Source organism: Microcebus murinus, chromosome 10 (assembly GCF_040939455.1).
Source record: "Microcebus murinus isolate Inina chromosome 10, M.murinus_Inina_mat1.0, whole genome shotgun sequence".
In the NCBI taxonomy this organism is placed as follows: Eukaryota; Metazoa; Chordata; class Mammalia; order Primates; family Cheirogaleidae; genus Microcebus; species Microcebus murinus.
This window is the reverse complement of record NC_134113.1, coordinates 61,691,795-61,718,906: the sequence shown is the minus strand read 5'-3', so window position 1 is coordinate 61,718,906 and position 27,112 is coordinate 61,691,795. Positions and strand designations below refer to the sequence as shown.

The 27,112-nt window shown below is 56.6% G+C and overlaps 1 protein-coding gene across 1 annotated transcript in view; it reads right to left on the bottom strand.

The window, feature by feature from the left end:
* Window positions 1-27,112, bottom strand: part of LRP1 (LDL receptor related protein 1) — a 79,087-nt gene that overhangs the window by 32,709 nt on the left and 19,266 nt on the right. Inside the window, exons 7-27 of the mRNA XM_012777033.3 lie at window positions 21,300-21,462; window positions 20,968-21,190; window positions 19,357-19,546; window positions 18,776-18,919; window positions 17,372-17,608; window positions 15,967-16,147; window positions 14,874-15,096; window positions 13,538-13,739; window positions 13,050-13,175; window positions 10,772-10,912; window positions 10,514-10,639; window positions 10,011-10,127; window positions 9,547-9,627; window positions 7,809-7,976; window positions 4,621-4,803; window positions 4,007-4,207; window positions 2,613-2,858; window positions 2,200-2,397; window positions 1,036-1,240; window positions 706-870; window positions 32-276 (exon numbers count right to left, since the gene is read on the bottom strand). Of these exons, the coding sequence (XP_012632487.2) occupies window positions 32-276; window positions 706-870; window positions 1,036-1,240; window positions 2,200-2,397; window positions 2,613-2,858; window positions 4,007-4,207; window positions 4,621-4,803; window positions 7,809-7,976; window positions 9,547-9,627; window positions 10,011-10,127; window positions 10,514-10,639; window positions 10,772-10,912; window positions 13,050-13,175; window positions 13,538-13,739; window positions 14,874-15,096; window positions 15,967-16,147; window positions 17,372-17,608; window positions 18,776-18,919; window positions 19,357-19,546; window positions 20,968-21,190; window positions 21,300-21,462 (3,765 nt within the window). The remainder of the gene's footprint in view (window positions 1-31; window positions 277-705; window positions 871-1,035; window positions 1,241-2,199; window positions 2,398-2,612; window positions 2,859-4,006; window positions 4,208-4,620; window positions 4,804-7,808; window positions 7,977-9,546; window positions 9,628-10,010; window positions 10,128-10,513; window positions 10,640-10,771; window positions 10,913-13,049; window positions 13,176-13,537; window positions 13,740-14,873; window positions 15,097-15,966; window positions 16,148-17,371; window positions 17,609-18,775; window positions 18,920-19,356; window positions 19,547-20,967; window positions 21,191-21,299; window positions 21,463-27,112) is intronic.

Genomic DNA, 27,112 nt, shown 5'->3' with positions numbered 1-27,112 from the left:
AGAGGCTGCCGGCTCTTTCCCACGCCCTTACCCATGGGCTGCCGGGAGGGGTGGTACACCTGCAGGTCGAAGGGCTGGGTGTTGGTCCTCTGTACCACGGTGACATTGTGGCCGGTCCACTTGTTGGCCTTGGCCAGTGTGTTTGTTCTCCAGTCAGTCCAGTACACCTCCCCCCCATACAGCGTCACTGCAAACGGGTGCGACAGGAACTCGTGTCCCCGGAGCACCTCCATGTGGCCGGAGCCGTCGTAACGGGCTGAGTAAATGGCATCTGACCTGAGAGCGTGGTTGGGGCAAAGTGAGGAGGCCGCAGGGGTCTCCACCCTGGGAGCACTCTGCCTGGGCGCCCCCGCCCCACCCAGGCCCACAGTCCTCCCAGCTGAACACACTCCTCCCCAGGGTCACTGCCGGCACACAGGGCCTTGGTGGAAGTTAGACAAAGCCACCCTCTCTGGCAGACGCAGTCCCCAGCACAGGGCGCAGATGTGTGAGTGGAGAGGAGGGCACAGCTTGGACAACCACAGGTGACAGCCCTGCCTCCGCCTCTTCTGCCACCCTCCCCACAGTCCTGCTTCCATTGTGCCAGCCCTGTGCCACCCTGCTCCGGTCCCAGGCCCTGTGGGCCTCCTCCCCACCCTCCTCACTGCACTTGGCCCCTGCCCCCACGCTGGTGCTGCCGACTTGGGTGTAGGGAAAGGAGCTGACCTGGCGTCGATCCAGAGGATGCGCTTCTCTAGGTAGTCCACGGTGAGCCCGTTGGGCCAGCCCCCGGAGCCAGTCTCCCGGTGCACAGTGCGGCGGCCGGCCCCGCTCATGGAGGCCGCCTCGATTCGGGGCAGGCTGGCATCCCAGTCTGTCCAAAACAGGATCCTGTGGAGTGGGGAGGGGGCAGGAGGGCTAAACATGGGGCCTGTGGTAGGATCCTAGGTACGAGGTGGAGGTGGGCAGACAGCTCTGAGGAGACAGGTGTCCTTGGATAGGCTGAACGGGACATCAGGGGACCATGGGCCAGAAGAAGCTGGGCAGGGTCCTCACCCGTCCCGGGGATCCAGTGCGATCGCCCTTGGGTGCTCAATGTCACCAGCCAGCAGGGTGGTCCGGAGGGTCCCATCCAGCTTGGCCACCTCAATCTGGTCCAGGTTACTCTCCACCCAGTAGATGTTGCCTGCAATCCAGTCTACAGCCAGGCCCTCGGGTGTGGCCAGGCCATACTGAATCACCACCTCGAAACTGGTCAGGGCTGGAGAGAGGTGTGGTCGGTTAGCGTCTCCTGGGCAGTGTGGTGCGGTCGATGACCCCCCCACACCCTGACAGCTCTGCCACTGCCTCCGAGGTGCCTGGATTTGACTCGAGCTCCTAATATCCCCACTCCCTCCCCCAGGCCCCCATCCCATGAGGGGTCAGGGAGGAGAAGATCCTGGGGGGGGAGGGGACGCCTGCTGCAGCAGCTGTGAAGGGCTGACCTGTGGCAGCAGGCGGAGCTGAGGGCAGAGGCTTTGGGGGACAGATTTGGACTCACATGTGGGGAACAGGACTTTTTAGAAGTCACTCCACAGACTAGAAGATTTTTCCGTTCTAATACATGTATCTGCAGCTCATTATTTTGGAGGCTGTTGCACAGTGTGAATATTATCACTTAGCCATGTGCTTGTTGATGGACATTTACGATGGTTTCAAGCTTTCGTTATCACAAACAGTACAAAATCCTCTAGTAAAATGTGAGTCTCTTGAGTCTTTGCTTGGATGTCGCCTTCTCAGGGGACCTTCCCTGACCACACAGTGGAAAGCAGCCTGTTTCTATCCTGCTGCATCTGCACTGCCCAGCACTCTGGGCCCACGGGAGTCTGGGCTGGGCCAGGCTGTCTGGGCACGGGAGGCAGGGTTCAGGTACTCCTCTCCTAAGTGGCTTTTCCCTTCCACGCCCGCGATTCTAGGACTAGGGGAGCCGGGCTCCAGGCCGCTCCAAGGAAAGGCTGATCATTTTGTTAATTATCGGGCTGGCGGCTCTGCTGACGATAATTATGGGGCACCAGGCACTGAGACCCACAGCAAAACCTAACCCAATTAACAGGAGTGTGGGGGATGGGGGCGTGGCTCTGCTCTGGGGCCACCTGGATCTGGACCTGTGTCCCTGCATCCTAGCTGCTCTGTCTGTGTGCACCCTGCCCTGGCATCGGCCCTGGGCGCGCGGGTGGTCACCTCCGTTGTCCAGCAGCTTCCCACGGTAGATCTTGTCCTCCACCACGTCAGTCCAGTAGAGGGCGCTCTGGCTGAGGTGGAAGTCCAGGGCGATGGTGTTGCGCAGGCCAGGCACCAGGACGCTGTAGTCCCCCTTGTGCAGGTCGATGCGCCGGATCTCATGGCGGTTGGAGAAGATGATGAACGGCTTGAAGGGGTCTGGGGTTGGGAGGGCCGTGATGGGGTCAGCGAGGGCCCTGCTGCCTGTGTGCCACCCTGTCCATGTGCAGGCAGGTCTCTGCCAGCCCTGGCACTGGGGCCCCGGATGGAAAACTCAGCCTCTGGCATTTGGCCACCCAAGCCCAGCTCACTGCAGCTCAGGGGCCTGCCCCGGCCTGCCTGGCCTGCCCAGCCACCCCTCATCTGGGTCTCACCCAGGCTGCGGCAGCTCTCGCCATCGGGCTCCAGGACCCAGCCCTCGTAGCAGGAGCACTTCACACTGAACTTGTTCTGGTCGCACTTCTGGCTGCACTTGAGGTGCCTGGCACAGTAGCTCTGGATCTGGCAGGTGTGGTTGTCGGGCCCCAGCTCCATGCCCAGAGGGCACGAACACACAATGCCTTCGCCAGGCGCCACCGAGCAGTTGTGGCTGCAGCCACCGTTATTCAGAGAGCACTGGTCTGCAGGGGCAGGTAGGGGACAGGCTGAAGGTCAGAATCTGGGAGGAGGCGGGACCATGGCCCTGCTGAGCCCAAGTCCAGGGCAGCCTGGTCCAAGCTCCTGAGCCCTGCCGACAGTCCCCTTCCTCTCTGCTTCTGCCCCAGCGCTTCCCAGCCTCCCTCAGGACCCGGGTGGGGACCCCAGCACCAGTCACCTAGGACCAGCCCTCCCCTTTCCCTGAGGAGCACCCCCATCTCTCTCTCTAGTCTCTATTTCCCTGCCCCTTCTTGGGCCCACAGTCTGAACCCCAGCTTTCTGCTTCCTCCCTGGGGGGTTCTTAGGTCCAGTCTCCTTTTGCTGATCTCTCCTGATCTGGGTTGGGGTGCAGTAGGGCATGTCCTGCCCCTGGGGCCTCTGACACACCCAGGACAACTCCCTGGGCTGACTGACGACCTGTCAACAGTTCTCCTGGCCAGTCCCAGCGGCCTTATCTCCCACTCCCTTCCTTCCAAGGAACTGGGTGCTCTGCCTGGCCCAGAGGACAAGATACGGCTGCTCTGCTCCTCACCCCCAAGTCACACATGTGGCCCCCCCCTGCCTCCCCCAACCTCGTTTCTTTTGATCTTGAATGGGCACCCTCCTCCCTCAGATTTCCCACTCACTCTCAAGTTCTGCCTGTCCTTTCCCAGTTCAATCCCTGCCTCCTCCGGGAAGCCTTCCCTGACCATCAGCACTCAACCCTGGGGCCCAAGCCCGTTCCTCCCATTTTGTGAGTGTGGGTGAGGGGTTTGTGCCTACAGAAAGGGCATGCACAGCATTGTCCCCACAGTGCCATAGGAGCTATGTGACCTTGGATCACCTGCTGAACCTCTCTGTGCCTCAGCTTTCTTCTCCGTAAAATGGTAACAGCGCCTGCCTTGTGGGGCTGCTTTGTGGGTTCAATGCTGTAATAGTGTGACTCGCTTGGCACAGTGCCAAGTGAGCCCTACATCGGCACAGGCTGCTGGTGACTGCTCTGGGTGCTGCTTGCCCGCCCAGCAGCAGGGGCTGCTCTCTCTCCTAGTCTCGAACCTCTCCCAGGGACCTGCCCTGCCGGCTCCTGACCCAGCCACCCTCCCACCCCTCTCCCGGGGCCAGGCCCCTCAGCCCACCCAGGCCTGGGCCTCACCGCAGAGCTCGCCCTCGTCCGAGCCGTCCCCACAGTCGTCGTTGCCATCGCACAGCTTGTCAGGGGGCAGGCAGACTGAGGTGTTGTTGGCACAGGGGTGCGAGGGTGGCCTGCAGGCCAGGGACTCGCAGTTCTCCTCATCCGAGTTATCTTCACAGTCGCTGTCGCCGTCACACACCCACGCTTTGCTGATGCACCGAGCTGAGGGACGGACGGCGCAGCGTGAGGGCCGGGCCTGGGCAGTGGGGCTCCCTGCCCTTCTCCCAGACCCAGTGGGCTTCGCTAAGGGTCCTGACTGCAATGCCCAATGGAAATGCAGGGTTCTGCTAGCAACCTTTAGGCTTTCTCTGTCAAATTCACATGGGCAGCAGAGAAGGCAGGGATCTGCCGGTGGTAACGAAGCTTAACTCTGGCGAGTTTTGGTTCTCAGGGTCCTTCAAGCAGGCCCTGGCCCCTCCATGCCTTCCCCCATGCACGATGTACAACGTTCTCTGTGCTGCCTTTTGCCTCGAGCTGTCTCTACCCCTGTCCCCCTTCCCACTACTCTGCTCTCAATACGGTCTCCTCCCGCCTACGCTGACCCATTCTGGGCTCCCTGCAACCCTCCTTTTCACCTGAATCCTTGCAGCCAAACTTGACATTGGGGTCACAGACGTGGGTCACTCCTTCACAGCTCTTCTCGTCACTGGAGTCCATGCAGTCAGTGTCCCCATCGCAGCGCCACCGCAGGGGGATGCACAGTCCATCCAGCCGGCACTGGAACTCATCCGTGTGGCAACCGCCAGGGGGCCTTGTGGCTGCAGAGGGACAGGGGAGGGGACCAGGAAGGAGGTGGGTGCTGCAGGCCAGCCATCCTCCTCTCTGCCTCCCCAGCCCCTCCTGCCATGCCCAGCTGGGGGCTGTGAGCTGGGGCAGCCCCCGAGAGGCATGAGCCCTGCCCACACTCCTTGGAAACACCAACTCAGCATTAGGGTCAGGAGATGTTACACCCGTGAGGACCCCAGCAATCATCTCGTCTAGTCTCCCCATCGCACGCACGAGATCTCCAGTGGAGAAGCAATCTGCTAGGCCCCAGATCAAACGCCTCCCACCTTGCCCTCTGTTTCATTCATTCCACAAACATTCACTGAGTGTCTACTTCGTGCCAGGCACTGGCCCAGGTGCCAACAGTGAATAAAACAAAGTCCCTGCCCTCAGGGACAGGCCTTAGATTCTAATGGGGAAGACAGGCAATGGGGACACAACCCGTAAGTCTAGAACGTGATTGCAGGTGATGACAAATGCCGTGGACACACAGTCGGGTGGAGGCTGGAGAGGGATGGGTGACATGCTGGGTAAGACAGTCAGCCGAGGCCTCCGAGCATGTGGCGCTTGAGCAGGGGCCTGACGGCAGTGAGAGCCAACAGTGAGGCTGTCTGGAGGCACAGGGAACAGCCACTGCACAGCCTCTGAGACAGGACTATGCTGGGGACAGGGGGCCACACAGCCCGAGTACAGTGAAGGGAGGGGAGCATCTGGGGCAGGTCAGAGGCGGGGAGGGCCCTGCAGGCCATGGGAGGGGCTTGGCACTAGTTCCAGTCTGCGGGGAGCCAGTATAGCTTGAGGGCAGGGCTGGGGCATGATCCGACTTAAGCCTGTTAGGATCACTCTGGCTGCCATGCTGGGGTCTCACTCAGGAGGCCAGGAAGGGAGCAGGAGCAGCCCCTGGGAGGCGCAGACCACTGGGTGCCAGGCTGAGCCCCACACTTGTGCTGCTGCCGCATGCCCCGCCACTCCTCCACCCTCCCTGCCACGGACACGGTTGACACTCATTCTGTCCCTGGACTTGCAGTAGCAGCCTTCCCCAGGGGCCCTGAACCTCCTTCCAATCTAATTCCTGCCAGGGCTGTCTTCCTAAAGCGCCTCCTATGTCACATCACCCTCCAGCTTTGAAATCCTTCCAGTGTCCCCAGTGCCTCCCGCATCACACCTCTGCCTGCCTTTCACCTGCTGTTATAATCTGCGCCCTTTGGGGACACCCTCATCAGCCCCGCACAAGCCTTCCCCTTGGTCTGCCTGGCCCCACCATCACCCTACAGAAGTGCCCAGTCTCACCCCCTAAGTCTCCAGGCCACCCAGTCCCCACTGAAAGACACTCTTGTCCATTAACCCACAGGCTAACCCCTCATCAGAGCTCAGTTCAAATCCCACCTCCTCCTGTGTGGTCCAGACCATCTCGGTGCACAGCCATAGCTAACAATCACACCAACAGCGATGCCCTGCCCCCACGTGCCAGGCCTCGCAGATCTCATTTCATGGAGGGGGAAGCCCAGGCTCAGAGGAATCAACTTGTCCGAGTTTTCCCAGCTCATCGGGATGGGCAGGGAGCTCTTCTCGCCAGACCACACAGCCTCCAGGGGTACCTTCTCAGAACCCGGTGGCACCATCACCTGTCCCCTTACCTAGCCCTTCTCAGCCATGGCCCTGGGGACTCAGGGACTATTTCTGAGCCCCCTGTGACCTTCCTTGTCCTCCCTCTCAGGGCTGGGCTCACTGTGGGTGCTCGATGCTACTCAGCACTGTCCCCACTCAAGTGGGGAATCGCCTAACTCTACAAGGCAGGGTTGCAGCTGGTGGGTCAGACCAGGTCTGTGGAAGAATCTGGCCTGTAGTATTATTTAAACTTCTAAAATCAACTGCCAGTTGTGATCTGTTGAATTGTCTTCCCTAAAAAGATGTTGAAGGCCCAACCCATAATACTTGTGAATGTGACCTTATTTGAAAATAGTGTCTTTGCAGACAATCAACTTACAATGAGGTCATTAGGGTGGGCCCTAATCTGATATGACTGATGTCCTCATGTAAAGGGGCCATTTAGACCCAGAGACACACGAGCACACGGGGAAGACACCTCGTGAAGACAAAGGCAGAGATCGGGGTGATGCATTCGCAGGCCCAGGAACGTCAGAGACTGCCAGCAAGCCGCCAGAGGCCAGGGGAGACAAGGGACAGACCCTCCCTTACAGCTCTCAGAAAGAACCAACCCTGAGACAATGTATTTCTGTTGTTTGAGCCACTCAGTTTGTAGGACTTTTTTACAGCAGCCCTAGGAAACTAATACTCTAGTGTTAAAAATTTGGTAGATTTCACATAGAAATCTGCATTTCTGACTCTTCTTGAAGCCAGGGCAACCCTGCGTTTACATTCCTCCATGGTAACAACAGGCCAGAGCTAAGAAGCCAATACTCCTTGAGAGGGCCTGTGCCAGCCAGGAAACTCGGCCCCCACTGCCCTGCAGCTGGGCCCCTGCGGCCTGGGCACTGGGGACCTCGCAGAGCCAGCCCGTCTCTCCTCTGGTGCCGGGCTCATTCATCCCTTCCCGTAGCATCCTTTTCTCAAGCTACTATTTACCAAACACAGGCCCCGTGCTAAGCACTTTTCATGCATGATCTCACCAAACCCCCGCGTCAATGCTGTGATGTTGGTGCTATTATTACCCCACTTTGCAGACAAAACTCACAGAGGCCCATGGAGATTAAGTAACTTGCTCAAGGCCACCCAGATAATAAGTTGCAGAGCTGAAGCTTGAGCCCAAGGTCACCCAACGGCAAAGCCCTTGATCTTAACAGTGTGCGGCAATGATTTGTCGCCAATCTCATTCTCCCACAGGACTGGACGCTCCTGCAGGATAAGAGCCATGTCTAGGATATCTCAGTTCCCAGACGGTGGCCGACACACAGGGGGGCAGAGGCTGGATGGACGGGCTGGGTGCCCGATGCAGCGCTGTGGTCGCATCCCCACCCTGAGGGCCCCCGGTGCCCACCCTGGTTGGTGCAGTTGGCGTGCGTCTCGTCGCTGTAGTCCCCGCAGTCATTGTCCCCATCGCAGGTCCAGTGCTCAGGGATGCAGCGCCCGCTGTTGCACTTGAACTGGGTGCTAGAGCAGGAGTGGCTGCAGCCGGCCTCGTCACTGTTGTCCCCACAGTCATTGTCTGGGGGGAGGGAAGAAAGGGAGAGGTAGAGGAGGGAGTCGGCAGAGCAGCCTTCTCTGTGACCCCAGCTTAGGCCCTCCATTCCCATCCTCGGTCCCCCCCAACCCCCCTCCCCACTGAAAAAATAACAAACAGAAAAGACACAGAAACTGCATAGACTGCAGCATGCACCATGGCCCGCGTGGTGGGGCGGGGAGAGGGGGACGGGCTCCAGGAGGGCCCCTCCCTGAGCCTCGGAAAGGCTTAGGGTAGGGGACAGGAAGTTCCTTTCCTCTTTTGGCAGGTGTGGGAACAGAGGTCTGCTTGCTTTGGGGGCAAGACCGAGATTTCTGTAGCTTTGGAGGGAGAGAGGGAGGTGGAATGTAGGTGAGGCCTCTAGCTGGGGTGAGAAGGGCTTTATCAGGCCCCTGCCCTGAGCTTGGCATTGCTGGGCGCCACACTCTGGGCGCCGGGCTCAAGGGGCCTCGCCTGCAGCTGGGAAGCTCGGGGGCCACTTGTGGACAGGAGGCCTCTGAGACTGGCTGAATGAACGTCTTGCTTTCTAGGCCGTGGGGTGTGGCTCCTGACTTTCCTCCTCATTTACGGGACATGTGGTTAAGATTGGGATTGGGTTGCGTTTCTGCCTCTTTCCAGCTGGATTTGTTCCTCTCCTCCCTGCTCCATCCTGGCCTTCCTGTGGCCACCTGTCTGTCCTCTCCTTTCCTCCAAGTGGTCCCCTCTGCCCTCTCTCTGCTTCTTTCCTGTCCACTGTTGTCTCTCTCCCTCTCTTTTTTCCTCTCTCTCCCTCCTGTCTGTTGCTTTTTCTTCACATCCTAGCAGCTCTGGTGCAGGGGCCTGGGGTCCCGGGAGGCGGCTGAGGCCAGCTGGGGCTCTGGGGTGATGGTGCATGTGCTTCTATGCACTGACCGGCAGGCTCAGGACAGGTCTTTTCATCAGAGCCGTCCCCACAATCCTTCTCTGAAACACAGAAACCGCCGGGGCAACCATTGGCACGAGAGACACGGCACAGATGAGGAGCAACGTGGCGCTGCCCCAACACATCCTCTCCACGTGAGCCGGGGCTGGGGCCACTGGGCAGCACGTCACAACACAACACAGACGCAACAGGCCCGGGATGGCACACACACAGCGGTCACTCGCCCGCACATTTACATGCACGGTGGCCCCTGCGGCTCAGGGCTGACGTCACCGGATCCATGGCTGACTGCCAGGTGGGCTCCCGAGCCTGAAGCCCGGAGCCTGAGGGGTGCACCAAGGACTCCAGGAGATGGGGTTTGCAGGGAGAAGGAAGCCAGGCCCGGCCTCTCCTGGTTCTGCCCCTCTGGCCCTGCTCCCTTCTCTCTCCCTGGCCCCCGACCCCTGCCTGGGGTGGGAACGGCACTAATAGGGCACAGGCAGGGCTCTCCTCAGTCCATCTTGGTTCCCCCACAGCATTTCTGGTTCCTCTTTTCTCCCAGCCAACCCTGTACAGCTTCGGCAAGTCTAAAGCTCTTCCCTTCCCTCCTGGGTCCTGGCTGCAGCCTCTAGCTGTCCTGGGAATCGGGGCAGATGAAGGGAGGCAAGCTCTTACCATTGTCACACCGCCAGTTGATGTTGATGCATCTGCCATTGTTGCAGGTAAACTGAGTCAGGGGGAAGCAGGTGGGATAGGCTGTGAGGGAGAAAGAGTAGCTGAGTAGGGCCCCCAAGATGACACAGCACCACGGCACTGAGCAGGTAGGTGCAGGGGCTCAGCCAGGCCAGCAGCCCTCAGCCCAGCCCAGCGGTGCCTCAGCCGGAACCTCTGCTCATCTGTCCCTGCTGGTCACCAGACACAGGCCCTGCACCAGGTGCTTTTCATGCACGAGCTCACTGCTGTGATGTGGCTGCTATCATCATCCCTATTTTGCAGACAAAACTCACAGAGGCCACTGATATTAAGTAACCTGCTCAAGACCACCCAAGTACTAAGCTGCAGGGTGTCCCCAGCCCCCCAGGGCGTGTTCTCATGGGCTGCCCCTCCCGCCCAGCCTGGCCTCCCACTGCCATCCTTACCACAGGAGGCTGACTCGTCAGAGCGGTCCCCACAGTCGTCGTCCAGGTCGCACGTCCAGGAGATGGGGATGCAGCGGCCACTGGCGCAGGAGAACTGGTTGGGTGGGCAGGTGCGAGCTGGGGGATGGGAAGGGCGTGAGTGCTCGGCGTCCGACCCTCCCTTCATTTCCTTCTCTTCCTGGTACTCTCTGCCTTTTGAGACCCTTATTCCCAAGGATCCAAAGCCATTTCTCTCAGAGAAGTTCAAGACCACCCACGTGGTCTCCCACCTCTCAAGGGGTCCCCAGCGTCTTCCTGGGAGATGAGCCCCGCCTGGCGCCTCACCTCCCACCTGGGGCCTGCCCCACCCCTCTTGCGCAGGGCTCTGTCCCTTCCGTCCCCTCTGCCCCGGGATCTTCCCTTTCTTTTCCCTGAGGCCCCACTGTCTTCCCAAGCCTGGCTCCCCCAGCTGCCCTGCCTCCTCGACTGTGGGTGCCACCTGTGTCCCACCACCCAGGCCACACCTGAACAAGTGGCATTGGACTCGTCCTCGCTGTTCCCGCAGTCGTTGTCACCATCACACAGCCAGCGGTTGGGGATGCACCGGTTGTTCTCGCACTTGAATCGATCCGAGGGGCAGGTATGCTGATCTGGGGAGGGGACAGGTCAAGGGTCAGCAAGAGGGTGGGGCCCGCAGCTCCCCGCCTGCCCAGGAACCGGCACTGCCAGAGCCGAGCTGCCCTGCAGGCCTGCTGGCCACCAGGGGGGAGCAGGTGACTCACGGCAGAGGGCTGGGGCCTCGTCACTGTTGTCCAGGCAGTCGTTGTCTCCGTCACACTTCCAGCGCTCCTGGATGCAGCGGCTGTTGGCGCAGGCGAACTCGCCCGGCTGGCACTGGGGTGGGGGCACGTAGGATGGGTTCGCTGTGGGCACCACAGGAGTGTGAGGGGGAAAGTCAGACCCGGGTCCTGGGACAGGTGCTAAGCCCCCGTACTATTTTTGTTTGTTCTACTTATTTTTAATAATACAAGGTAATTTTTTCTAGTATATAATTCTTCACAAATAAATTGGATGGAGACTGCAATTCGTTCTTTCTCAAGCAACAACATGATGTCTACTTAATAATTCCTGCACTTCAGTGTGGCCTGAGAGCAAAACAGCTTCCCAGAGAGGCTAGGGAGAGAGCGACCCCATACACTTGTCACTCCCCAGCAGGCCTCTCCACACCCCTCCCTGCCTTCTCCATGAATAACCGCCCCTTGGAAGTCACCTCTGAGGTCCCCAGTGCCCTGCCCTGGTCCCTGGACTTCTTTTCTCATAGCTGCATCATCTCCACCAGCAGGAGGGAAGACGGGCCCCAGAACTCTGCAGGCTCCACCCCGGCTGTCCCCAACGGAGGCTCACCATCACTATCTGCCTTGGCCATCGGCAGTAAAATCACTATGTCCTTTGTTGGTGTTCACATTGCTAACCTCGAGAAACCCAGGCGTCCTGCGTCAGCCCTGTCCCCAGACCCTTTGGCCGTGCTCGTCCCTGTCTGACCCGTCCCTCACCCTCTCTGATCTCTGAAACTTCCCAAGGGTCCCACGGTGGCTACCTTCTCTCCTTTACCCGTGGACCACAGGCTGGAGGGCGGTGTGTCCTCTGTGCTCCTTCTCTACTGCTCCTGGCTGTCCCCCACCCCCACCTTTCTAAAACGTCCGTGTTGGCTTTCACATCATTAGACTACACCAGCCTCCACTCTACAGCGCTCCCAGGCCACTCCCTGTCATCTGTCAGGGTTTTCAGGTCCTGGCTCAGAGCTACTTTCTCCCAAATCACTCTTGGTTCCATTTAGACGACCCTCAGAGCCTTAACCCCCTGCGCCTGTGTGCGCGCCTGACCTCACCACTCCCTCCCAGCTGTGCCTCCACTGACCCCTTTTCACTTCTGGGATCCTGTCGTGAGGAAACCACCCAGAATATGGGAAGGCATGAAGATGTGAGAAACAGCAGAGGGGGTGACTGAGAAATGGGCTCTGGGCTAGACTTCCTGGGTTCAAATCCCTGCTCTAACTTTGGGCCTTAATGTCTTTATCTGTAAAATGGCGATAATAAAACCACAGGGATGTTTTAAGGAGTAAATAAGTTGCTGCACAGACAATGCTTATAACAGTGCTGAGCACACAGCCTGTGCTCAAGAAATGTGGGCCGTGACTGTAACAAAAAAACTGCAAACAACCTAAGCATCCAACAGTAGAGAAATGGTTCAGTAAATTACGGGACATTTACTAAATGAAATATATTTTAGACATTAAAAATGCTGCTTATGTATTCATGATATATGGTCAAGTGACAAAGGAAGGAAACAGAACAGCGTGTGCACCAGGATTCCATTTGTGTAAAAGTAAATGCATAGAGAAATGTCTGGGAGGATGGTCCCTAAAATGGTAACAGCGGTTATCTACGGGTGTTGGAATTTGGGGTGATTTGTACTTTCTCCTTTTTACTTATTTTTATAATGAAACAAGCATGACCCACTTTTATAAAAAAAAAAATAAGGCTATTTAAAATAATGCAGTAATAACACAGAAAATGTTGTGACATTGGAGCTAGAAAGGGCATGTGGTGGTTCATACACAGATGATGACAACCGTGTGGAAAACAACAATGGTGTTCAATTCACCACAATGCTAACAGTAGAGGGGTGTGCGTTGGTGGGATTCGGGCTTTTTTCTCCTCTCTAATTTCTGATATTTTGAACTACTGTTATTTTACTTTAATAATGAGGAAATAAACTAAAAAGTAGTGGAGAATATTTTCCTCCTTCCATAGCTGTCCTGTTCCTCACTCAGTTTCCCCTAATCCCCGTGCCCTTCCAAGTCCCCTCTCCTTTCCTAGGCCTCCTGAAGCCCCTCCCAGGCTCCCAGGGGAGCCTTCCTGCCCCCATCCCTGATTTCCTGTTGGTGCCCACGGCTTCCCTCATCTCTGGCTGGGCCCCTGCAGCCTCTCCTGCCCTCTCTGCAGTGTCCTCCTGCTGGGGTCTGTGCCCCCCACTCCCACCCAACTGGGCCCCTCGTACCTAAGCAAGTGACACCGTCTGCATCCAACACCTGGTCCTCAGCACAGGCACACTGGCGGCTCCCAGGGGTGGCCAGGCACAGGCTGCTGCAGCCACCATTGTTCACCCGGCATTTGTTGGTCCCAACTTTGGGGGAGGGGCCGCAGAGAAGGGGAGGAGGAAGGGGAGGACAGGGCACGGATGGTAACAGGGTCAGGAAAGGGAAGAAAGGGTGTAGGGAACAGGGAAGGAGACAGAAAGAGGAAATATTAAGAGGAAGAAGAGCATGTTGAAGAAGAGACGATACAGGCATGGAGCAGGAAGGGAAATGGGGAACAGAGTGTCAAACTGTCAAACTGACTTCCCTTCTCAGGAGTCTCAAAAGTCAGAGTCTAGGGTCCCTGGGAAGTGCCTTCACCCTAGAGGAGCCTCAAATCCTGGCCTAGGTCCCCGGCCTCTCATCCAGGTGCCCCCTGCCCCCAGCCCCAGCCCCTGCCCCTAGGGGGTACCTTGCTGTTGCTGGGCATCATACATGCGGATCTCAAAGATGGGGGGCCGCTCGCTGCGCAGAAGTGTCACAGTTGGAGGTGCACCTTCCACGCCCCGTTCCAAGCGGTAGACACTGCCACTCCGGTACTCAGTCCAGAAGAGGTAGTTGCCGTGGTGACACAGGCCAAAGGCGTGGTTCAGCTCAGGACCCTCGTACACAATCTAGGAACAGAGGGGCAGGTACTAAGGAGTTGGGAGGCCATCGATGGTGCCTGAGGGAGGCCCAGGAGATGGTCGTTTTGTGTATTCATTATTCTGTGTCCTGAGCATGGGTTTTGTTTCCCCCATTAGCCAGGGAGCCCCCTGAGGTGACGGCTTTGCACAGTGAGAGGCTGGGTTCAGGGATCAGGGGATCCAGCAAGGCTGCTGATGGTGAGGTTGTCCACACTGTCCTCTCTTGGGCTCATTCATTTTCATTCGCACCTCCAACACACACGCACGCACGCACGCACGCACGCAACTGAGCGGGCAGCTAGCAATCATCCATTCATTTCTTCATCCAACATTTGCCAGTATCTACTAGGGCCCAGCTGTGGCAGGCACTGAGATGGAAGAAACATGGCCTCTGCCCTCGAGCTGCCCGCTGCCTCCTGGAGGGCACCCATGGGTAAACTCATGTGGAAGAGATCTGGAGACAGCATCCCAGGAGGCGGCCCCAGGTCGTTTGCCAGGGCAAGAGGAGCTGGGATGGACGTTCCAGGCAGGAAGAACTGCCCAAGCAGTAGCACAGAGGGCAGACGCCCTATGATGTGTGCGAGGAGTTACAAGGCGTCTAGTGTTGCTTGTTCAAAGAGTGTTGGGATGCGGGGAGCAGGGGAGAAAGGAGACCACAGAGGGAGTCACAGGTCATATCATGAAGGGCCTATACACCACGAAAGGGCTTGGTCCCCACACTCAGACGTGCACACGACTCACGAGGCGCATACCCCCCCGTGAACCGGCATACATCACGCCGTCCCATGGCGTCCCACACTTGCGCAGAGCACAGACACACAGCAAGGCGTGCTCTGTATGTACGTGTATACACACGCAGAGGTGTACATGATGTGAGTACAAAGACATGCACGTGGGCAGTGCAAGCAACAGACACAGATACACGCTAATAGAAGTAATCCTCAGACAAATAACGTAACATGTAAGACACAGAAGCACACAAACGGACACATATGTAGACATACAGGTAGACACACATGAAGCACATAGGCCTGGACACACATAGTTACCCACATACTCACACAAAGCCTCATCCACACACAAACGTGGCCTAGCAACACACACAGGCACACGTCTGCACACCTTCCGGTCTGTGCCATTGAGCAGTATGGTCTCGATGCGGTCATAGAAGGCGTCCACCCAGTAGAGGCGCCCAGCTGGGATGTCCAGGCTTAACCCATTGGGCCAAAGTACTGTCTTGGAGGTGACAAAGATGTCTCGGTGTGAGCCATCCATCCAGGCCCTCTCCAGCCGCCCTCGCCGACTGTCCTTAGGGTCTTCCTCCCAGTCTGTCCAGTACATCCACCTGTGGGCAGTGACTGGTCAGCACCACGCAGGCCACCCTTGTCATCAACAGCCTCCCTTGTGATTCTCATCCTTGGGTCCTGTCCCAGAGCCCCTCACAGGGGTCTTCCTGCCCTGCTCATCCCTGGACCACACATTTCATTCATTCATTCATTCTTCTATGCAACAAGTATTTGTTGAGTTCCTACTATAAGCTGGGGACAGTTTTGGCACTCAGGGACACAGTGGAGACTGGGTCAGCTAAGGTCCCTGCTGCCATGGAGCTACCATCCCACAAAAAATAAGTCAATCAAGAAGGTCACATGGGACAGTGACAAAAGCTGGGAAGGAAAAGAAAGAGGGGGATGAGGAGGAGGGGGATGAGGTAGAGAGTGACGGGGGCAGGTGGGGGTGATAAGGAAGGCCACTCTGTGACCCGATGCAGGCAAGGAGCCAAATGCAAATGATTGGGAGCTCCGGGCAGAGGAACTCCAAGAGCAAAAGCCCAGAGGCAGGGGCTGCAGTGGGGGCAGAGGTGGGGACAGAACAACTTCCAAGTGTGGGAAGTGAGGTGCAGCCAAGGTCGCACAAGCCCCAGGCAGACTCCATGGGGATGTGCAGGCCTGGTGAGAACACAAGTCTCATTCTAAGGGTCAGGGGAGCCAATGAGGGCTCTGAGCTGGGAGTCACAGCAACAGATTTCTCTTTATGTGTTTAAGGCATCACTCCTGTTGCCCTGAAGACAGGCATGCCTCTTCCGCTTTCAGCCTCTGAGTCCTGTGGTGTCCCACCTCAGCTGCCCTCCACGGATGCCTCTCTGTCTCATCCCCCAGTTCTCTGAGGCCCCCACACTCCCTGGCTCCTCCTACCCCCAGACCTGGGGAGGACTCACCCATTGAGCGGATCCACCACAATGGCCCTGGGGTGTGTCATCTTGCCCTCAATTAAGGTCTTGCGGGTCTGAGCAGCTTTCTCCAGCCTGGCCACGCTGATGGTCTTCTTGGGCCCATCATCCGTCCAGTACAGATTGTCCCCCATCCAGTCCACAGCCACACCCTCCACATTGTGGATGCCTGTGGGGTGGAGGGCCCATGACCGAGAGCCTCAGAGGAAGCTCAGAGCTGCTGCCTCCGACCCTGCAGGGTGTGTGCACCCCTGAGCAGCCTGGTCTGGGTGTGAGCACAGGGAGCCTCTGATGCCCTGGGTGGGAGGGTAGGGATGGGACAGGAGGCTGGAAGAAGGAGCAGGGAAGGCCACTGTGTCTCCACATCTGTGCTGAGGCACAGTCTCTCAAAACCGCATATGGCAGCTGGTAAACTACGCGGCTTGTGCGGGCTCTCATGTGAGGACACATCCGGCCCGTGTGTGAGCAGAGACCTGAGCAATGTGCACATGGCTCTGGGCACAAGTGTGATGTCATGTTTTAGACCTAAAAATCCTGAATTAACAAAATGAATAAATTAGGAAGTGATTTTTCACTTAGCCAAAGGCTTCATCTCAAGTGTCCTTTAAATAGCAATTCCCTGACATAGGGAACCCCAATCTTTTCCTGATGAGGAGTTACTTTTGATTTCCCCAAAGTCTTACGGTATGATTGCCGACTGCTGAGGTTCTCTGGGCTGCATGGGGGGTGTGGGGACAGGGCAATGGTGGTCACTGGCATCCGCTGGATTGACTAGGGAGGGGGCCTAATCCCGGGGCGCAAGTGCAGGTTTGGGGCAGAACTCAGAGAGCTCAGGATCCTCCACACAGATATTCAGAAGACAATGCACTGTGGACCTGCCTGAGCAGCCCAGAGGGAAACCTGGATTCAATTCACAAAGCATAATTTTCTCAGGACATGTGATATGCAGTTTTTGATGGCTGTAAGGTCTAGCTGTATAGACCCCGAGTGTGCACACTCGTGTGGGTGTGCCCTGCTCCGATCTGGCAGGCACGGCCCTGATTTAAGGCCTGAGTCCTCTCCCAGCTGTGTGCTGCATGCAGCTCCAGGGCTTGGAGCCAATGGCAGAGAGACCCTGAGTTTTCCCAAGGGCTGGCAAGGACGGCCCACATCGCCTAACCCATCCATCCTCCTGCCTCTTTTCGGTTCAGCCAAGAAGGGGGTCATGCAGGGGTCAATCTGTCTATCCCCTCATCTCCATGCCAACCAGCCCAGCCAGCCAGTCAGCAGGGAACTGTCCATGCTGAGAGGGCACTGAGAAAGAGATGCCTCGGCCCCAGACCACTTCCCATCCAGTGTGCCACGTCCCTAGGAGTTCTACTACCCGGAGGCCTCCCACTTCAGAGGCCCTTACCGTCTTTCAGGATGGTTTCCCGCTCAGTGCCATCAATCTTCTGGCGGCCAATGAGGTAGCTGGTGGTGTCGGCAAAGTAGATGAAGCCAGTCTCAGCGTGGAAGTCCAGGGCTCGGGGGTTCATGAGGTTCTCGATGGGGATCATGTGCTCGTCTTGGACCTTGGCCCCCATATCCATGCCCCGGATGATGCCTGGCCGGCCCTTGCCATACACGAGGAACAGCTCGTGCTCCGGCTCTAGGGTGGGCACAAGTCAGAGCACAAAGTCAGACACACGCACATGGCCATCACCCTACCTTGGCGCCCCGGCCCAAGGGGCTGCAATGGCTCAGCTCTCCTGGGTCAGGAGATGTGGGAGAGGTGGGGCTCTGGGTCCGATGGACAGACGACACACACACACACACTAAAACCTACAGCACTGGGTCCTGGGCCACAATGCCCTGGGGGTTTGACCCACGTACTCTAATGGTGGGAAATGGGGCAAGGATAGTAGGTTTTCGGTTATTTGCCCACTGCTCAGTAGTGAAATTCATGGCCTAAAAGCAGTACCTTCGAAATATCTTGGAGTCTGATCACTTTTGACCACTTCCTCTGCTACCATCCTAGTCTAAGCCACATCACTTCTTGCCTATCCCACTGGAATAGCCTCCTGGCCACTTTCCATCTATCCATCCTCTACCCAGCAGCAGTGTGATCTCTACATTAATGTGAATCCAGGCACATTACTTCCTTTCTCAAAAGTCACTGTGAGCTTCTCATCCCAGTTAGAATACAATCCAACCTCTCCCTCCTTGTCTGCCCTCGGGCTGCTTGTCGCTGCTGGCCTCCGGGGTGCTCCAAGCCCACGCGGCCCTAGGGCCTTTGCACTGCCCCGACCCTCTCTCAGAATGCTCTTCCCCCAGGTGGTCACCCGGTTGGCTTCCTCACTTCACAGAGAGCTTGGCTCAAATGCCACATCCTCAGAGCAGCCCTCCCTGTCTTCACTAACTCTATTCTCTGCTTTATTGTCTTCATAAAACCTAGCAACCCCTGAAGTCATCTTGTTTGTCTGTTTTCCCTACTGGACTATAAGCTCCATAAGGCCAGGGACAACATCTGTCTTGTCCACTGCTGAATCCTTGTCTCCAGAACAGTCCCAAACACACCCTGAGCGCTCCCTAGATACTCGCTGAATGGATGGATGAATGAATTACAGTTTTCTGTGGAATCCACTGTGGGGTAGTGGGAATAGGGTTTTTCTAGGATGTGGGTTCAAGTCCTGTCTCTGCCTCTCACTAAAAAGACGCGTTGGGTAATTTCCTTTGTCTCTCTGCATCTCAGCAGAAGCAGCTGGGCTGTGGGGGACATGTGCGGATACCCTCCCACCCCAGTCCAGTGGCATATGTGCCCTTCCCTGCTACTCACTCTTGCACGACTTCCCGTCACTGCCCAGGCTGAACCCGGAGCGGCAGCGGCAGGTCCTGGCCTTGTGGCTGTTGGCCAGCAGGCAGATGTCCGAGCAGCCGCCTGGCTTCCCGTACTGGTCGTTCTCACAGGCGTGGCTCCTCACTGGGGGCAGGTGGAGAGCTGTCAGGACCCTGAGAGACCTGGGCCCAGGCCTTGAGAAGGCTTCCTGAATCTGACCACACCCCCACGGCTGTGGTCTTGGTGCCTATGCTCCCATTTTAGGGTGTGGAAGCCACAAGACTGGAATTCCTCTGCCCTACCAAACACAGCCTGCAGACTCTCCCGGGTTGGGGCTTTGGTGGTCAGGGGAGAGAGCTGCCCACAGCCAGATGCTCTAGACTGGCAAGCGTACTGGGGTGCAGAACAGGCACCGTGGGGGTGGGATGTAGAGGCTGAAGGGGTAGAAAGGGGCTGGCAGGGGCCAGGGCAGGTTGCCTGGGTGGATGGTGAAAGAATCAGGGGGCCCCACAGGAGGGCCCATGGAGGGGTGTGATCCCGAGGAAAAGCCAGCTTTGGAGGGGACATGGAGCCCCACTCACCTCGGGGCTGGCGCCGCTGGTGGTAGACGTGGAGGGCACCACCCTTGTCCACACGGGTGACGACCTGGTACTCGGTGCTGTTAAAGCGGTTCACACGGATCACGCTCGTCTTCTGCTGGGCATTGGCATTGTCCGAGTTGGTGGCGTAGAGATAATTCTCAAACACTGTCAGGCCATACAGATGCTCGATCTGAGACGGCAGGCAGGGAGCAGGCAGGGATGGTGAGCACAAGGTGAGAGGAGGGTCCTTCCATCCCACTGCTTCCATCCAAAATTTACCATCGCATTCCCAAAGTTATCCTACTGGTTTTTTAACTCTCTGCTCTCTGCCTGTCTCCTCTGACTAGACTATCCTGTTCTTGAGACTTTTTGCACCCAAGATCCCACTCACCTGTCACAGAGCCTCGCTTTGAAGAAGTGGAATCTTTTTTTTTTTTTTGAGACAGAGTCTCACTCTGTTGCCTGGGCTACAGTGCCGTGGCGTCAGCCTAGCTCACAGCAACCTTAAACTCCTGGGCTCAAGCAATCCTTCTGCCTCAGCCTCCTGAGTAGCTGGGACTACAAGCATGCACCACCATGCCCGGCTAATTTTTTCTATATATTTTTAGTTGGCCAATTAATTTCTTTCTATTTTTAGTAGATACGGGGTCTTGCTCTTGCTTAGGCTGGTTTCGAACTCCTGATCTTGAGCGATCCACCCTCCTTGACCTCCCAGAGTGCTAGGATTACAGGCGTGAGCCACCGCGCCCGGCCAAGAACTGGAATCATTTAGTCAGAGATCTTCTCTCCTTCTACCCTCTGTCTCTCTGGTGACACCCAGTTATCCAGTGTCTGGTGTGGTGATTTGTGGATTTAGCCCACCCACTATACTCAGACCCCTTGGGGGCAGGAACCACTCCCCTCACAGAATTAGGCACACAGTCGATGCCTTAATGATTTTAGCCTGAAATAGAGTTAGGCCCTAAACTTTGTCCACAGAGAACATTCTTAGCCTCACTCCAGCCACCAGCTTTGAGAGTGTTGAGAGAACACACTTGCCTCAAGCAAGCCCTATAACAGCCAGACCATCCACGTAGCTTATCTAGGGTGGCCAACTGTCCCAGTTTGCCTGAGACTAAGAGGTTTGCTGGTTCATGGGACTTCTGGGGCGACAATCAGGACAGTCCTGGGCAAACTGAGAGGGTTGGGCACCCTAATTATCCCAGAATGGAGGTGCCACTCTGAGCCAGCAAGGTTCTAGATTAGGTCCCAGTACTACTGCCAACTTTGTTAGCTCAGGCAAATCACTTAGCCTCTTTGAACTCTGCTTTTTACAACTGCCAAAAGAGAACTGAACCACTTCCCTGCTCATCTCCCAGGGGTTATTGTAAGGATCAAATGAGAAAAAAAGAAGTGAAAGGTGTCTCTAAAACGCAGAAGCCATATCCTCTCCTTTCTCTGAAGCGCTCATGCCCACCCAGTCCCATAGAGGGCTTGGGACAACCGTGTTCCCATATTGTCCTCTCCTTACCAGGAGGCCTGGAAAATGATTCCCCTGGAAAGGTTTCCCCCTCACCAGCAGGCCCTGAATAATGGTTCCTTCACAATGACCTCAGGCAATGGCTCCCTCACCAGGATGCCCTGGATGATAGTCTGCCGGCCCTTGCCCTCGTAGTCCACCACCTCAATGTAGTCCAGGTAGGCGTCAGCCCAGTAGACGAGGCGGCTGACCAGGTCCAGCGTGATGCCATGAGGAAACACAATCTTGCTATCGACCAGCTTGGTGCGGTTCTGCCCATCCATGTCACAGCGCTCCACCTTTGGGATCTGCCCATAGTCAGTGAAAAACACCTTCCTGTGGGGAGATGCATGTTAAATGGGGTCTGGATATTGGGCACCCTCTGTCCCACTACAGCCTCTGCCTCCCGCCTTCCAGGGCCAGAACCCCTGCCTGCCACTCTCACCCCATGGCAGGGTCCAGTGCAATGCCCTTGGGGTTGTAGAGTTCCAGGTCTAGCAAAGTGACACACGTGTCCCCGTTTCTGTTGCAGACAAAGATCCTATCATCGATGTCATCCACAAAGTAGAAGTTGCCTGTCAGCCAGTCGATGGCCATCTGTTCCACGTCTGAAGAGTATGAATGAAAGAGCTGTTATGGGGTGGGGTGGGTCCTCCCACAGACACGCCCACCCCGTGCTGCTGAGAGCCCACACCGGTACCCCACCTTCTCAGGATGCCCTCCTCCACCACCTAGCTACAGCTGTCTCCCTTCCCTGAGCTCCTGTGGGAGTTGCCGGCAGTGGCACATTTTGCCTTGTATTCTTGGCGATCTTTCCACAAATCTGGTCTCTCCAAAGAGAATATCCTCACACAGCCCACTCCCCACGCTGAGCTCAGCATTGGTACACGGGAGGCCCTGGGTAAATGTTGATTGACAGCTTCCCCAACTCTCACCCGTCCCTGAACACGGCCCATTTTCTTAGGGCGCCAAAAGGTAGAGAGGACAGGCCCACTAGCTCATTCCAGTATTTTTTGTTTAATTTTCTTTTACTTGAGATAAGAGCTCCCCGGCTAACTCAGCTTTGCTTTTTGCTGGACTTTTATCAACTTTATATGGTAAGTCTAGTTATCGCACGCTCCTAGAAGCACTGACTGGAAGCTGTACATACTGTGCAAATTTTATTTTTTTATTATTTTTTTTAAATTATTTTAATTTTCAGCGCTGTGTTGTCCTTGCATACTGTGCAAATTTTAAAAATGAAAAAGCTGGGTATACATTAATAAACCCAATTTGAGAGAAAATTATTTCAAAATATGGGCTCCACGGAGATCAAAAAGGAAAGGTCCAGGCTGGGCATGGTGGCTCACGCCTGTAATCCTAGCACTCTGGGAGGCTGAGGCGGGTGGATTGCTCGAGATCAGGAGTTCAAGACCAGCCTGAGCAACAGCGAGACCCCGTCTCTACTATAAATAGAAAGAAATTAATTGGCCAACTAATATATATAGAAAAAAATTAGCCGGCCATGGTGGCACATGCCTGTAGTCCCAGCTACTCGGGATGCTGAGGCAGCAGGATTGCTTGAGCCCAGGAGTTTGAGGTTGCTGTGAGCTAGGCTGACGCCACGGCACTAACTCTAGCCTGGGCAACAAAGTGAGCCTCTGTCTCAAAAAAAATTAAAATTAAATAAAAATAAAAATTAAAAAAAACAAAAAGAGAACGTCCGCAGTGGCAAAAAGTTGGAAATAAGTGACATGGGCCAAACTTCCTCTACTCACTCCACTCCCCTGTTTCTTCCATGTCCCTATTGCTCAATTTCCTTTTGTCCTAGGGAGGGCCAGAAGAAGTGGGGGATAGGATATAGACTCTCTCCCTGAAGAAGCTAGAAGGAGGGCCATGAAAGGACCCTGAAGGTAAACTGAGGCATGGCTTAGAAAGAAAGGAGGCTTCAGAAGGTGGGAGCTAGGGAAGAAGATGGAGACCAGGTGCCCATACTCTTGTTTATGGCATGGCTCCAGAGGAGAAGGAAGAGGCCAAGAAGGGCCAAAGAAAGGTGGGGCAGGGCCAGGCAGCAGGAAGTCTTGGAGGCAGGAAGTCTGGGGACACGGAACCCTGCTGGCCTCCTCTGGGCCCCTCCTCTCCAAGACACACTGGCTCCCATCCACTCACTGCCCCCTCCAACTACCACCATCAGCGGTGATGCCTCTTGAAAACTGGGGGATTCCTAAGGCAGTGACTTTCTGGGATCCCTGCCTTGAACTCCATCTCCAACAATTTCCCCAACAGGTAAAGAAATCTTTGGACCACCTGCTTTTGACCGAAACTCACCCCCTACTACCCATACTCAGCCCCGTGGGGATTATTCTGCCCCATACAACTGCAGGCATCACGTTCTGCTCAACCTCTCCCTCAACCCCCTCCTCTCCACAAGGACTCAGGGGCTATTTCCTAACAGTGGGTGCGGGTGGGGGTGGGGGCAAAGGGAACAGGAACATGGCTTCCGGGGAACTTGGCTGGGCCCTGACACTGACTCACAGTCACAGGACCAAGGCTGGGGGGAGGAAGGGAAAGAGCCAGTTTGAGGCCTTCATCAAACCAGTTTCTTCTTCAGGTCCCCTCTGCTAAACCCCAGCCCCAGATGACTGGAGAAGGATGTGTCACCCCTGTAAGTGCCCATGCATCACCAAGCCCGGACATTCTTTTATCTGGGCCCACAACACTGTCCCATCCCCATGGGGTCAGAGAGAGGGGACAGAGGAGCCTGGGGAGCTCCAGGCCCTGTAGGAAAAGGGCCTAGTGCAGGAGCGAGGCAACCAAATTCTTTGCCCCACACACTGTTACCACAGAGAAAACAGATTAAAATTAATGCCGCTGGGCCAGCTCCAAAGGATACCGAAGCCCCGAAGTGGGGGACCTGCCTCAGCCCCAGGCAGCCAGCAGCGTGGCTGAAAGTCAAACAGGGCTGCGTGCCCTTTACTTAGTGGGCACGGCAGGGGTCTGGGGGCTGCTGGCATGTGTCTGAGCTTCATCAGTGAAAGCTGTTTTCCCAGCACCAGCTGGCGCGGCTGCGTCCTTCTCTCCAACTTCCTGAGGCTTCCCTGAGTCACTGCCCAGCCCCAGGGCTGGCAACACCCTGCCCCCCGCTCCCCCCATCCACCCTTCCCTTGGCAAGATGGGAGGAGGAGGAAACCTGCAGAGAGCCGATGCCCCCGGCCCAGGTGCAGCTCCACAATCATCCCCCCAGCCTCAGGATGTGGCCTGGATTCCTCCCAATTCCGGGAAGGAAGGCAGAGAGCTCGTCCCTGCTCCCAGATATTTACCCTTGGCCATTCCCCCCTACACCTCCCCAAAGGTCAGGCAGGGCCCCACTCAGCAGGCCGGTGAGGAGTTGGCAAGAACTGGAGTCCCCAGCCTGCCTGGCCTCCCCTTTGGTATTTTTGCAGCTGGAGACTATTAGTTGCAAGCAAAAATCCTTTGTTATCCAACTCCCTCCGCCACTTTATTTTCCTCTCTCCTAAAGTTCAGATTCCTCTGCTTGTCCCACCACACACACACACACACACACACACCCCACACACAGGCATGCGCGTGCACACACACACACACACACACACGCATACACTTGGCCACCACTCCAAGGTCAGCCTAGAGGGATGGGCTCAAAGTAGGAGGAGGAACTTCCACCCCAGGGCTTCGTCATAGATGGTGTCTGGGCCACTCCCCTCTGTCCTGTGAACTGGGGTTCAGGTGGCGTCCTGGGCTTCAGCGAGAGGACCTGAGTGTTCAGGGTCCACAAACCCAGAGGACAGCTGTCCCTTATGTGGCCCAGCCTGCTCAGGCTGACCCATCCTAGAGCACCTAGAAGGGGGCTCTGACCACAGGCCCCAAATCCTGAGGACAGGTGAATCTCAACCCCACAGGAAGGAGGATGCTGTGGGAGAAGTTTAGGGTGGGTCAGCGGGGCAGGGGAGCTGGGGACTCCAGCATAAAGAGGGAGGTGAGGAAGCCAAGTGGAGGACGCAGGAGTCAGAGGAGAAACCACAGCCACCTGGGATGTCACAAAGGACTTTCAGTTCCACACCCCAGAATAGACCTGGGATGTGCGTGTGTCAGTGCTGAGTGCGTCCTCCCTGCTCCCTGCAGCCCCGGCGGCTCTCTGCTCTCAACTTCTCCATCGCTCACGCTGCTCGAGAGGTGCTCCCCTAAACAGTGGCTGCTCTCCCCAGAACATGGGCTCCCACCCCATGTCCAAGAAGACCCTCACTTCAGCTGCAGGATTCGAGTCACTTTCTCTAAAATACAGAAAATCTAGGGAAGGAAGGGGGCCAGTATGCCCTGAGAAAATGTCCCCCAACACATCTACACACCCAAAGACTGTCGGATACGGCTCGAGGTCCCTGCATAGGGAAGAAGGATCCCATTTTCCCCTCAACCACATCCTCAGGGAACACACTGGATTCTGGCCCTTATTCCAGGGACCTTCCCACCTCTCCTCCTGTTACTCCGCTCTGCCCTGGACCCAGCTGGGCTCTAGGCATGGACAGCCTGGGTTTGAACTCTGGTCCTGTCACCTTCCAACTGTGGGAGTACCAGCAAGTTACTTCATGTCTCTGAGTGTCCGTCTCCTTGTCTGTAAAATTGGGGGGTGCACTAACAGCACCTAGCACAGGGCCTGCCGCATCCTAAATGCTCCACACATAGGAGCTGCTATGTGTGCCACCGTACTCTCTCACCCAACCCCATCCCTTCCCGCCTTCTCCACCAAGTTGCCATCTGCTCCTCCAGCCAGAGCTGTGGCCTCTCGACCTCAGGCAGCCCCGGGCGGGCAGTGTGGGCTGACACCCACTGATCTTTAAGACTGGCCCCGGCTCCCAGAAGGACGCTGTCCCTGTCACAGGCTCCACAAGCCTCTGGGGCTTCTTTTGTCATGGCCTGTTCACTTGGCTACAAATATTGTGAGGTCAGGGCGCTGCCTTTCATCACTGTCCCCAGTGCCTGACACACAGGTATTGATCCATTTAGCAAATATTTATTGACTATCGAGTCCTCACTCTTTAGTCCTCGAGCTGAGACATCATTTTTCCCTTCCCATCTACTGCCGTGATCCTCCTTCTCTGGCCTCGGGACAGTCCTACTGGTGTTCCTACTCAGGGATCTCACCCAAGGGGAGGGATGATTAAGAGTTGGGGGACTTGGAAGGTAGGAAGGAGACTGCAGGCCTGGCAGCAACACTGCTGAGTGACATGGCCTCATGCCCCTTGTTTCCTGCCAGGTCCTGACTTCAGCTGTTCCTCCTTCCCCTAGCGAGTCCAGGGCTTAGCCACATCATGTTGCCTCTTCCCCTGGGCTCCCTTCCTGCCCCTGCTTGCAGTTCCAGCCGTTGTGCCCTGCTCCCTTCCCCTGCCTGGTTCCGGTCCTAGAGAGGCATTTCATCCTGGATCCCAGGGATGAGCTGCCTGGATTCTGCTCAGCCCATCTCAGGGTCTTCCCACTATTGAGAAATCCTTGCTGGGCTCTGAAACACATCTCTCTTGCTTAAGTTACTTCCTCTGCTTGAAAACAGGGAGGGGAGTGCTGGGAGCAGGCTGGGTGGAGAGGCAACTTCAAGGAGACAGCGGGGGAGGAGAGGACAGGGCTGGATCTGGGCCGGGAGACGCAGGCTGGCCAGGCTGGCCACGGCTGGGAGAGAGGAGGAGCACGAAGGGCTGGTAAACGATTGGGAAACTCAGAGCAGGAATGGGAAGTAGAAGTGCCAGGATGCAGGGGCCCACGGCCAGATAATCTGACACCCTGTGGGTCACAGGCCAAGGAAGGGGGTGGGTGGCTTTCACATGTAAAGTCTGGAAGTGTTCTGTGGGCATGGGTGGGAGGCCGAGAGGGCCTGGGGGCACCCAGTGCAGTGGGGAGACTGCTCCCCTTCCAGCAGTGGGAGCCACTTCATCACAGACTAAGAGGGGCTGCGGTCTGCCCTCCTTGCCTCCCCTCTAGACAAATCACTACCCATTTCCGGTGGTGATTTTAAGCACACACACACACACACACACAAGAAAGAGGGAGGGAAAGTGAAGTTAGCCAGCTGGACTTGGGGACCCGTTTCGCAACCTTGCCGCCTGCAGCCTAGGGGGCTTTTCTGGACCTCCCCACCCACCTCCTCCTTCCCCATGCAGCGTGGTGCAGGGAGAAGAAACACTGGGACCTCCCAGGGCCCCTCTAGACCATCCTTTCATGCAGAGTCCAATATTGCTAAGTGACTTTAGCAAACCTTATTTCCTCTAAGGC